Here is a 12,130-nt window from a genome sequence, read left to right on the forward strand (position 1 = left end):
AGCCTTCCAACATGAGAGCTATATCCGGCTCCGTTTATCAGTTACAACCCTAAGCCACAAACGCAAAATACTTAAAAATAAGTCATGTCTATTAACAGCTTTTTTCCGCCGAGACGTTATGCTTGGCCTTATTATTATTTTGAACCGTTTTTAGCCTCTCACTTCGCATTTCGAGGCACGGCCAAGATTGACACGTCTTGTCCAAGCAGAGATCATGTCCCCTTATTGCGGGATTCTCATCAATACGGGTTTGGATAATCCAACCGTGTCGTTTGCACGACCCCTCAGGAATAGGCGAGTTTTAAGGCTTGTGAGGAGGCGCTTGATATTCATTGCCTTTATAAAGAGATAAGGACCCATCTTTCTCCCCCACGCCTTCTTCTTCCTCAGCCTTTCCATCCCTGAGCTCCAGCGCCCAAGTCTCGACTTCTTCCATTGCCACCAAGCACCCCAGCCATGTCCGGGTCCGGCTCTCAAGGCAACTGGGTGGCCTCCTCTATCACCGAGGAGGACATCGCAGGGCTCTGGGAGGCGAGGTACCTGACTGCGGAAATCCCACACAGGCTCCCTGCCAAAGGGTAGGTCATCCCCAGACCTAAGCCCGGTGAGAGGGTCGTGTTTATCCCTCACTTCCTCCGCGGGTTGGGGTTTGCTCTCCACCCCTTTGTTCGCGGTCTTATCTTCTATTACGGGCTAGATTTTCACGATCTAGCTCCGAACTCTTTCCTCCATATCTCGGCGTTTATCATCATGTGTGAGGCTTTTCTCCGTATCCCCCCACACTTCGGCCTATGGCTCAAGACATTCAATGTGAAGCCAAAGGTGGTCGACGGGGAGCACGCGTAGTGTGGCAGCGCTATGGTGAGCAAGCTTGGCAACGTTACCTGGCCAAAAGGAGCCTTCATGGAAACCGTCAAGGTATGGCAGTAGGAGTGGTTTTACATCAACGAACCCCGTGGCACCAAATGGGCGGCCGCTCCTGCCTTCAGATCTGGCCCCCCACTGCACTCGCATCGTGGATCAATAAGGATCTGGACTGGAGATCGTCCGATGAGGTGCTAATGTTGCAAAAGCGCATCAAAAGCATCATTGAAAAAGACACCAAACTTACTAACGTGATCCACGTGATGCTCGTCTGCCGAACCCTTTCGTGCCAGCGACGGTCTCTCCATATGTGGGAGTTCAATCCGGAAGGGCCGCGGACCCTGCAGCAATTCTTTGGCACAACACACAAAGGGATCTGGAAAGTGCTCTTCAAGACTCAAAAGTCATGGCCGAATACATCTGAGGACATCGGCCTCGACTGCAACCATCCGGACACCCCAGTAAGTGCTCAATTTCTGAACATAGCTTAGTCTATTAATCTAAGGTGATGCACTAAGAATTACATCCTTTAATCAGGGTTGGATAAAGAAGGCGGAGCGAATCAGGTGTTCGGCTCCTCTTCCCGAAAACCCAGCTGATCCTCTATTAATGAAGATGCCGGTCCCGACGCCGTACCAAGCGCTAGCGAAGAAGGACAAGAAGAACAAGAATAGGAAGGCTGAAGGTGGCCTTCACCCTAAAGGTACATCGGGCGCTAAGTCCGGGGGGGACCGAGGCTCCCTCCTCCGAAGACGAAGACAAAGAGGAGGAAGGAAGTGATAACCCTCCTCCCCAGAGGAGGCAGAGGGAGGCCTCCGAAGACCTGGAGGTGGAGGTGCCCAAGAGGGGATAGATAGCCCTGTCAGATGGCTCGGGTTCGGAAGCCGAGGCCGTCCCAAAACACCGCCCCAAGGTCAAGCCCCTTGCCGAATCGTAAGCAACTAAGGATGTTCTATACACATCTAGTTCCTTTTGAACTGCGGGAATAACATTAAATTACGTGTTGCAGCCCGGCCCGTGATCTCCCTCAAGTATCATCGTCATCGGGGGATCTACCGCCGAAGATGATGGAAAGTGAGACACCTCCACAAGCTTCCTCGCCCCTAGGGCGGATGACGTCGAGGTGTCATCCCAGAGGCCTTCTCCGGATCGCCGAGAGGTACAGGGAACCATCAACATTGCACTAGAGGGGAATACCTCGGCCGTCGAGGGCACAAGAGGTGTGGCCCCCGTGAAGACCAACGATGGGGGCCCTGGGCTGTTCTGCCCCCATCCAAATACCACCCCGGAGACGGATCCGGAGTCGGGTGAGCGGCTCCCTTCACGGGGGGGGGGGCCTAATACTACGGCGACCTCCCTGAATTCGGAGGCGCCGGACATCCTGATGGACGTACTGCAAAGCACGTCTGTCTTGGAGGAGCATCGTACCTTGATGGGTACGGTGGTTGAGAAGATTCGGTCCGCCAAAAGCGGGCTGAATGAAGCCTTCGCAAGCCTTCTAACAGGCTTCGAGGTATGTGACGTAATGTCTTTAGCCGCTTTCCATATGAACCATACGCCTGTATATAGATAGTAGCCCCTGAGACTCTGGTCGTCCCATGAAAAAGGGCGAACAGAGGATCTATAGATATCTGCGGGAAGTAACGTATGTATTTGGTTGGAAAAACAGGCTTCACTGTTAGCGGCGACCGCCCAGGCTGCGGAGGTTTCCAAACTAAAGCAGAAACTAAAACTGGCCGATGAGGACATTGTCCTCATTAACAAGCGGATCGATGAAGCGCAAGGTATGCTTCGAACATCTCTTTTTATGCCTATATGAATGTGCGAACACTAAGTTTAAACTTAGACGCTATTATTTGCATAATTGCAGATGGCGCTGCCGAGGTCGAGACCCTCAGGGGTGAACTTGCCCGGGCCAAGGAGCAGGTCGGGGTGAGCAATGCGGCCGCTGATAAAGAGGCTGCAGATTTGAAGGCCGAACAGGCCACCTGGCGCCAGTTCAAGGTGCGGATATCCATCGTAGAGCAAGAGCTCAAGGACGTCGCCCGCAAGTGCGAGTCCCTCGAGAAGGAGAATAAAGCCAAGGTGACCGAACTCGACAAAGCCCTTCAGGAGGCCAAAGATGCGCGGTCCGAATCCAGAGCGGCTCGCGAAGAGGTCTGGCAGTCCGGACAGATAGCGGCTGGTAAGCCCTTTCTTTTACAGACTAAGTTTGGTGATCAGAGATATGCCTTGCTTAATCTACTGTGGAGTTCTCCAGACGCTTTTGCGGATCTTCCGAAGAGTGCCGCCGACGCCGCGCAATTCTTCCAAGCTCGGGAGGGACATGCGACGGAGAAGTTGTTCTGGTCACAGTTTGCGGCGCAGGAGCGCCCGACGCAGCTGAACGACCAAATGGCGCAGTGGGCCGAGCTGCATAAGATGTCTGGAGCGGCCATGAAGGACGCCATAGTTCGGCTATGGCCAGCCGAACCCATTCCGAGTAGCTATTTCGGCCTGGTGCAGCGACCTGTTGATGCAGTGCCGCAAATCGACGCAGTCAAGCGGTCAGTGTGTATAGAAGGTGCACGGATGGCCTTCGCCCGCGTCAAGATGTACTGGGCGAAGATCAAGGTCGCCGATGTTGCAGTTAAGGGCCCGCCCGGAGGCAAGGACCACCGCACGCCGGAGCGCTACTTAGACGATGTCCTAGAGGGCGCCCGCTTGATAGAGGGTCAGTGCTCAAAGGACATTATGTTCTAATGAATGTACCTGAATTGTCTGGACGTTTTTATTATGTACTAAGGCCTTGCAGTATATTTGTGTTTTTAGCTGAAAATTCTATCCTCCTGTGCGGCCGTTGTTGTATTCCTGAGAGTTTTCCAGTCGTCGGCTTCAACCCCCACGTAGATACTACGGGGGTGTTCAGAATAGCACATTGATCACACTTGACCCAACGTCTTGGTCCGTAAAGGAGGTGTCAGTGCGGCGAACCAGGCAATCGGACTATGAGGCTTTACCACTCTCACTTAGCCATAGGAGTTTGATGATGGGTCTACGAGTTAGCCCCTGGTATGTACGCGGTTATCCGGATGCGCGTGCGTTACATATGTGACCGGAAAACAGTCCTTCGTGTAATACGAAAAAAATCGCTAAAGATTTTTTAAAAGTCGCCGAGTGGCTGACCAGCTCTCGCCGCATCATGACAGTCATTTTTCGGATTTCTCTACTGAGATGCTTAACCGGACGAACCAGAAACACAATCGCAGTAGTTCTTCCTTTACTACCTTAGTCGATCAGACGGAACGTAAGGCAGCAAACACAGGAGCCGGGCAACCCAACTATTGACCAAAGACATGATTCGGAGCCGGTGCATATAATGCCAAGCTCGGGACGCCGAATTGTGCTATAAAGTTGTTCGGGCTTTTGATTGGCAACGCATATGTTACCATATAGAGCCCCTGGCAATTTGTGCCGAGGTGTGTGCGTGAGACAACCGAAGAGACGGAATACAGTCTATAAATAAAGGCGATACCGAATAAGAATTGTGCTCACTGGAATCTGATTGATAAGTCAAAACGTAATCTTACAGAGGATACCATAATCACCAAGGCCATTTTACATGTCGTGGGTCTAAGACTAAGGGGAAAGGCTCTAAGCAGGTTCTTGAGTAAAGTTTTGGTCTACAAAATCCCTTGGACCTCCTGCCGCACGTCTGCGCCGCTTTCGCCTTAGAGAGAAAGGTTCCTTGAGAGGAATGGTCTTCAACTATTTGTACGAAACCGGGCTTGGAAAGAGTCCTTGCAAGTCCGTAGGATGAATAGGTTTTGATTCACCTGTGGTAAAAGAGAAGAAATAACTAAAAAACAAAGGGAAGGCCATATAGGGTCGAACCGTACTAGAGGCATGTCCGTATTATGCCTCCGCAGATGCCCAAGGTATTTTGAGTGCATAATTATGCACGCGCGGTACGAATTTCGTGGATGTACATGGCGATCAACGGAGGGAAAACCGCTAATCCAGCTCTGGAACTGCCGAGCTATCAGCATGCGGAATTGACTGGCCTTGTGTGATAAAGTCCGGCGGCTTAATAGCCGATGAGGTGTGCGGCTTGACAGGGCCACCTTGTACTTCGGCCGCGATGGCCGCGGTATGCTCCTCAGTGCGGAGGGAGCGTTACATGTTTCCGTTGATTGTAATGACGCCACATGGACCGGGCATTTTGACCTTTAGATAGGCGTAGTGTGGTATCGCGTTAAAACGGGTGAAAGCAGTCCGTCCGAGCAGTGCATGATAGCCACTGCGGAAGGGGACGATATCGAAGATCAAGTCTTCGCTTTTTTGGAAGTTGTCTGGCGAACCAAAGACGACTTCTAATGTTATTGAGCCTGTGCAGCGGGCCTCTACACCAGGTATTACTCCTTTAAAGGTAGTTTTAGTGGGCTTGATTCTTGACGGATCAATGCCCATTTTGCGGACAGTGTCTTGGTAAAGTAGGTTCAGACTGCTGCCGCCGTCCATGAGGACTCGCGTGAGGTGAAATCCGTCGATGATTGGGTCGAGGACTAGAGCTGCCGAACCTCCATGACGGATACTGGTTGGGTGGTCCTTTCGATTGAAGGTGATCGGGCAAGCCGACCATGGGTTGAATTTTGGGGCGACCGGCTCTATGGCGTCGACGTTCCGTAATGCGCGCTTGCGCTCCCTCTTAGGGATATGTGTGACATATATCATATTTATGGTTTTACCTTGGGGGAAATTTCTTCTGTCCCCCTATGCTCGGTTGACGGGGCTCTTCATCGTCGTCCTCGCTGGGCGGCCCTTTCCCCTTGTGTTCGGCGTTGAGTTTGCCGGCCTGTTTAAAAACCCAACAGTTTCTATTGGTATGATTGGGAGGCTTATCGGGGGTGCCATGAATCTGGCAAGGCCGATCGAGTATTCTGTCCAAACTGGATGGACCATCTTTGTTTCCTTTGAACGGCTTCTTTCGGTGGCCGGGTTTAGGGCCACTGTATCCGGCGTTGACCGCCATATCTCCGGTACCGTCATTATTGATTCGGCGCTTGTGCTTGTTGCGTCGAGGCCTGCCATTGCCGTCCCTGGCTTCGGAGGTGCCGGGGCCGCTGGTGCTATTGCTTCTACGGGCTAGCCAGCTGCCTTCTCCCACGCAAAAGCGGGTCATGAGTGCGGTAAGGGCTGCCATGGACTTCGGCTTTTCTTGGCCGAGATGTCTGGTGAGCCACTCGTCGCGGACGCTGTGTTTAAAGGCCGCGAGGGCTTCGGCGTCCGGACAGTCTACAATTTGGTTCTTTTTAATCAAGAACCTGGTCCAGAGTTTCCTGGCTGACTCTCCGGGTTGCTGGACTATGTGGCTGAGGTCATCGGTGTCTGGGGTCCGTACATAGGTACCTTGGAAGTTATCCCGAAAGGCGTCTTCCAAATCTTCCCAGCTGCCGATGGAGTTTTCTGGAAGGCTGTTTAGCCAGTGTCGTGCTAGTCCCTTAAGTTTTAGGGGGAGATATTTGATGGCATGTAGATCGTCGCCGCGAGCCATGTGAATGTGGAGAAGAAAATCTTCAATCCAGACTGCGGGATCCGTCGTACCATCGTATGATTCAATGTTTATGGGTTTAAACCCTTCCGGGAACTGGTGCTCCATTACCTCATCGGTGAAGCATAGGGGGTGCACGGCGCCTCTGTATCGGGCAACGTCTCGACGCAATTCGGATGACGTCCGTATGCGATTTTCTGCCCGGGTGAGGTTGTGCTTGTCGCGCCAGGCCTGATGGCCGTCCTCTCGTGCTGGGGCACGCCCCCTTGATCCGTAGATTGATCTGGTCTGACCGGCTCTATTGTCCAGGTCCTGTCATAGGTCGTAGGTGTATTCTGGAGCTGCTGTTTCTCTGCCTCTACGGCGAGGTGGTGCAGGTTGGTGTTCGGCTTGAGTTGCCGCTCTGTTCTGGCCACGTGGTGGTCGGTCCGGTCTGTCAACCGCATCACGCATTGGCGGTATGGGCTCCAGGGCTTCATTGTCAAATTGTGGTAGTAGCTTGCGCTTCAGGTAACTCTTTGTTGGGCGTTCAAGGCCGTATTCCTCGGCTACTAGGACGTTAGTCCATCTGTCATTGAGTAAATCCTGATCAGCTTGAAGCTGCTGCTGCTTCTTTTTCAGGCTTCTTGCAGTGGCGATTAGCCGGCGCTTAAAGCGCTCTTGTTCGAGGGGTTCTTCCGACACGATGAAATCCTCGTCACTGAGGCTCACATCCTCTTCGGAGATCGGTAGGTAGTTACTGTCTTCCGAGTCCTCATTCCCGGCATGGTCTTCGGGGTTAACTTGCCCATCCTCCCAATCATCATGTTCGGATGTTAGTTTGACAGGGGCTTCAGGGTCTTCGGCATTCTCCGGAGTGTTATTATCTCCGGTGTCTTTATTACTGTCTCTGTCGCGACGTGACTTTGAGCAGCGCCGCTGACGTCGGCGCTTCGGAGGTGCGTCCGCGGGTTTGTCTTCAACCTGGTCCTTTTCGCCATCGCCATCGTCCTCTTTGGGTGTGTCCACCATATATACATTATGTGTGGAGGTGGCCGTCCAGCGTCCAATGAACGGTGGGTTTTGGCCTTGCTCGCCTCTGGCATCGTCGATGTCTTCGGAGGCATAGTCGAGCATGTCGGTTAAATCTTCGACAGTGGCTATGAAGTGGGTGGTGGGTGGGAAGTAAAATTCCTCGCTCTCAGCCCCTAGTCCGGGCTGGGCGTAATTTGGCGGCGATTCTTCTGTGATGGCGAGGGATCGCATTAAGTCTGAAGCCTTGTTTAAGAGCGAGGTTCGGATCGAGAAGCGAGAGTCCGCGGGGCTGACCGGAGTGAGAGCCTCCTGGCCACGCCTGCTCGATGCAGACCTTGGGAGTTCGGATTTTGGGTCCGAGGAAGAGTCCGGCAGTTTAGCAGCAAGGGGAGCTCGGTTCGTCTTCGGGTCAGCCGATGACGCCGTCCCCTCCAGACCTCCGATGGTAAGTTCCGTAACTGCGGGGAGTCCGGCGGGCTCTAAACTCCCGTCTTCGGATCCGGTGATCGGCTCTGGATCTGAAGCCAGAGCGGCGGTCGGGGCCGCGAACCCTTCGAAGATCAAGTCTCCTCGGATATCAGCGGCGTAGTTTAAGTTCCCGAAATTGATCTGATGACCAGGGGCGTAGCTATCGATATGCTCAAGGTGGCCGATCGAGTTGGCGCGCAGTGCGAAGCCGCCGAATACGAAAATCTATCCGGGGAGAAAGGTCTCCCTCAAGGCAGCGTTGGTATGGATGGTCGATGGAGCCATCGAACCTTCTATCGACGGCACAGAGGAACTCTCAATGAAAGCACCAATGTCGGTGTCAAAACCGGCAGATCTCGGGTAGGGGGTTCCGAACTGTGCGCTTTAGGATCGAAGGTAACAGGAGACAGGGACACGATGTTTACCCAGGTTCGGGCCCTCTTAATGGAGGTAATACCCTACTTCCTGCTTGATTGACTTTGATGAGTATAAGGGTTACAAGAGTTGATCTACCTTGAGATCGTAATGGCTAAACCCTAGATGTCTAGCCTATAGGATTATGATGCCTTCTATGGACTAAACCCTCCGGTTTATATAGACACCGGAGGGAGCTAGGGTTATACAGGTTGGTTTACAGAAAAGGGATTCTTCATATCCGAACGCCAAGCTTGCCTTCCATGCCAAGGAGAGTCCCATCCAGACACGGAAGGAAGCCTTCTATCTTGTATCTTCACGGCCCACCAGTCCGGCCCATGTCACATAGCTCGGACGCCCCCTAATCCAGGACTCCCTCAGACACCCATCGGGGGCACACATCGGTTTTGCCGAGACCGGTTGGCCGTGAAAGGGGCCATCACTAAAGTTACGCCGTGTCGATGCAGTCATGCCGTCGTAGCTGAGGCGGACAATGTTGTCATGCCGTTGTAGATGATGTGGTCGATGCCACCGTCGAGATCGCGTACGTCTTGTCGTTATACTGTCAAAGGACGCTGGAGATGTCCGTCTTGTGGACAGGGCAGCAGCGGCGGTGTGTTGTCGAAATCGTTGCTGAAGACCTTGGTGATGAAGTATCGGCGTTGGCATTATAGTGACGTGTCGACAATGATGTGTCGTATGAAGGCATCCCTCGCAGCGGCGGCGAAGTGTCGATGCCGGAGAAGTCGATGTGTATGTTGGAGTCACTTCTCGTGGACGTGCTCGACCAGGTATGTTGCCTTGTACTCCCTTCGTTCTTAAATATAAGTCTTTTTAAAGATTTCATTGTGGACTACATACGGAGCAAAGTGAGTGAACCTACATTCTAAGATATGTCTATATACATCCGTATGTAGTTCATATTGGAATCTTTAGAAAGGCTTATAATTAGGAACGGAGGAAGTAGATTAAAACTCGATGACGGCGGATGGCTAGCTGATCAGGTTGCTTCCGTCAAGTAGTACATGCATTCCCCGCAAAAAAAAAAAAAGTAGTACATGCATGGTTAGGAAAGTGTCAAGAGTCCATGATAAATTAGTTTTGCTAGCTCATCAGGTTGCTTCCGGCTTGAAGTAGTACTTGTCCCAGTATATATACGTACGCGCGTGTAGGTCTATGTTCCATAGTCGGAGTAGGATTGAGTTGCCGGATATGTATGTAGTATATATACATACACAGCCAGGTACGTAGACCATAGTTTTGTAGCACAACGTGGGGAAAGATCTGAAACACCATCGTGGAGAAGATCCGAGGACATGGCCGCCGTCCAAACGGACAAGATAATGGACTACTCATCCAAAATCAAACCGACCTCCAGCGCTGCTGCCAGGGGCGACGACTTCATCTTGCAAGACATGGAGAACTTGGGCCATCGGATGCTATCCATGTTACATTCCCTGAAAACATCCAACGGCCACCGATACGCTCCCTCCGTCTGCTCCTACCAGGCCAGGGAGCTCTGTTGCACAACGTCCAGGTTAGACAAGGTCATCCGCAAGGAATTCCCCATTGATCAGCAGGACCAGGAGCGCAACCCGCGGCTTGTGGAGGAGGAGGAGGAGCAGGATCTTTCCACGGGATTTCTAAATATTTTCAACAAGTACTATGAGTTTCCTGAGCATTACGAGAAGGAGCTGGCGCGGCTAGTTGTTGCACAAGAAGAGGATGCGCAGGAGGAGTATCCCGAGGAGGTTGGGATGACGTTCGACGAGCTCGTGAAGGAGGAGGAGGAGGAGGAGCAGGCGCACCTGGATAAATCCTCAATGGAGTACCTCAAAAAGAGGATGGAATCCGAGCGGATAGACTTGGCCTATGAACGCAGATTCTGGGAAAATTCATGGGGAAGCAAGGACGGAAGGTGCGGTGGCTTCGGAGATACAAGTAAGTCAACATACATACATACATACATACATACATACATACATACATACATACATACATGTTGCTCGCCTTACTACACCTTTTCTTCATCTATATACATACGTCTCTAGAAATTTATTTTAGCAGATCACTAACACACATGCTCAATCCTAAAATCTGAACAACTTCCTGGGACCACAAACTTCCACTTCCTAACAGAAACACAACAAAACAATAAAGGTAAACTCAAGAAGATACTCCACTGATTTACCTGACCATGCTCGCAATCTCTATCATTTATTTGAGACCGCGATATTTATAGAGTGGCGACAACGATTCAGCAAACAATAATAACTCAACCAATTTCCTTTCTACTGTACAAGTAAACATGCATGCATGCTTCTTGCCTAACTTCGTTTCTCCTTGTGTAAGTAAATGGAATGGCAGAAATGTTTAATTTGCTTACTTTATTTACTTATTCATATTAGAATCCTGATGATAGTAAACACTTGTCTTTGGTGCTGCAGCCACATTGAGCCCTATGTACTTTACACACTACACACCCGGTGTCATCCCATCCCCAGCTGCCGTCGCCGCTAGCACCTTGCAGGTCTACTCCATCAAAATAACGGTTCCGAAAGACTTCAACTGGCCACTCAGAGTGTACGGCACGGTCGCTGCTCGAGACACCGTGGATCGCAACCGCAACATTCTCTTCTCTCGATCAAGGTCTAAGTACCAAGAACTCACCCAAGAAGTATGTACTCTGTTCAGTTTTCTCGTCATTTTCCTTTGTTTCTTGTTCCTACATTTGTAGTCCATTACGATTAAGCATTTTTGTAGGAAGCCATTACAAATTTTTTTTAGTATAATGATGACATGATGCTTGCAGGATTGTTCTTTATGCTTGACTGGTCCATCTCGTGCGATTGTTGCTATGGACCCTGTTGACTTTGAAGTTGCACTCAGAGTTGAGGGGGTGGACAAATATAGCGTGTCGATCACTCTTGACCACCGTGTTGAAGATGGTACCACTTTCTCGCTCTCCAGTGACCGTTGTGTCGCAGAGTTCAACATTCAGCAGCTCGATAGATCGCTCCAGGCTACTATCTTGGGTGTGCGCGTGACAAAAGGACGCTGGCCTTTCAAATGTGGATGTCGAGTTGTCTGCTCATGGTCTCCCTTGGCTGCAACAGAGGATATTCGTACCACTTACAGGCAAATTGTGTTGCTTGACCACTGTGGTAAAGGAATGCCTATAGGATCAGATGACTACCTTCATCTCTCGAGGAAAGTGATTTCAGTGGAATCACGTGGAACGCTGAGAGTGGCCATCGAAGCATATGGGAAGTCTCGTCACTGGATTGCTCGAAAGGCTCACATTGACTTCGATGTTCAACACTGCCAAATAAGCATGCGTGAGTGTTCAGTTGGGGATGCCACAGTGGAGGTTGCCGTAGCCTGGTCCTTGCTTGTCAATGAAAAGGCGGACCTCTTCCTCAGTTGATTGCGTAGCCATGTAGTAAGATGGCTATGTAAGATTTCAAACTAACTGTTGTGTATCGTCTAGTCTAGCATATGTTAGTCATATAATTATCTACTCATCTTGGTGCTGAGTACAACTTGTATGTTGTGAATCGTTATGGTCTGAGTCATCAGACTGTTATTCTATCTGATCCGATCGATTGTTTTTCTTCTATTTTACTACTATTATTACTATGCAAAATCGTTATATGTCAGCCTCTTTTGGCAAGGGTGGGTGTGGAAATCTCTTTTCTATTATGGTGTATGTTTTGTGAAATGACATCTATTATTTTCAGACATAAAATTGACAAGTACCCCCTCTTTGTGCAAGTCTTATGTATGTTTGACCAAGATTATAGATAAAATTGTATTTCACTACCAATCGGACGTCATATT

General features: G+C 50.7%; 1 protein-coding gene across 1 annotated transcript; it reads left to right on the plus strand.

The window, feature by feature from the left end:
* Nucleotides 1-9,573: 9,573 nt before the first annotated feature.
* On the plus strand, nt 9,574-11,717 carry LOC123056211 (uncharacterized). The gene is made up of 3 exons (XM_044479896.1): nt 9,574-10,231; nt 10,738-10,967; nt 11,103-11,717. Exons 1-3 carry the CDS (start codon nt 9,607-9,609, stop codon nt 11,715-11,717), a joined length of 1,470 nt encoding a protein of 489 aa, XP_044335831.1. The 5' UTR covers nt 9,574-9,606.
* Nucleotides 11,718-12,130: the final 413 nt, after the last annotated feature.

The sequence above is a fragment of the Triticum aestivum genome, chromosome 2D (genome assembly GCF_018294505.1).
Source record: "Triticum aestivum cultivar Chinese Spring chromosome 2D, IWGSC CS RefSeq v2.1, whole genome shotgun sequence".
Lineage (NCBI taxonomy): Eukaryota > Viridiplantae > Streptophyta > Magnoliopsida > Poales > Poaceae > Triticum > Triticum aestivum.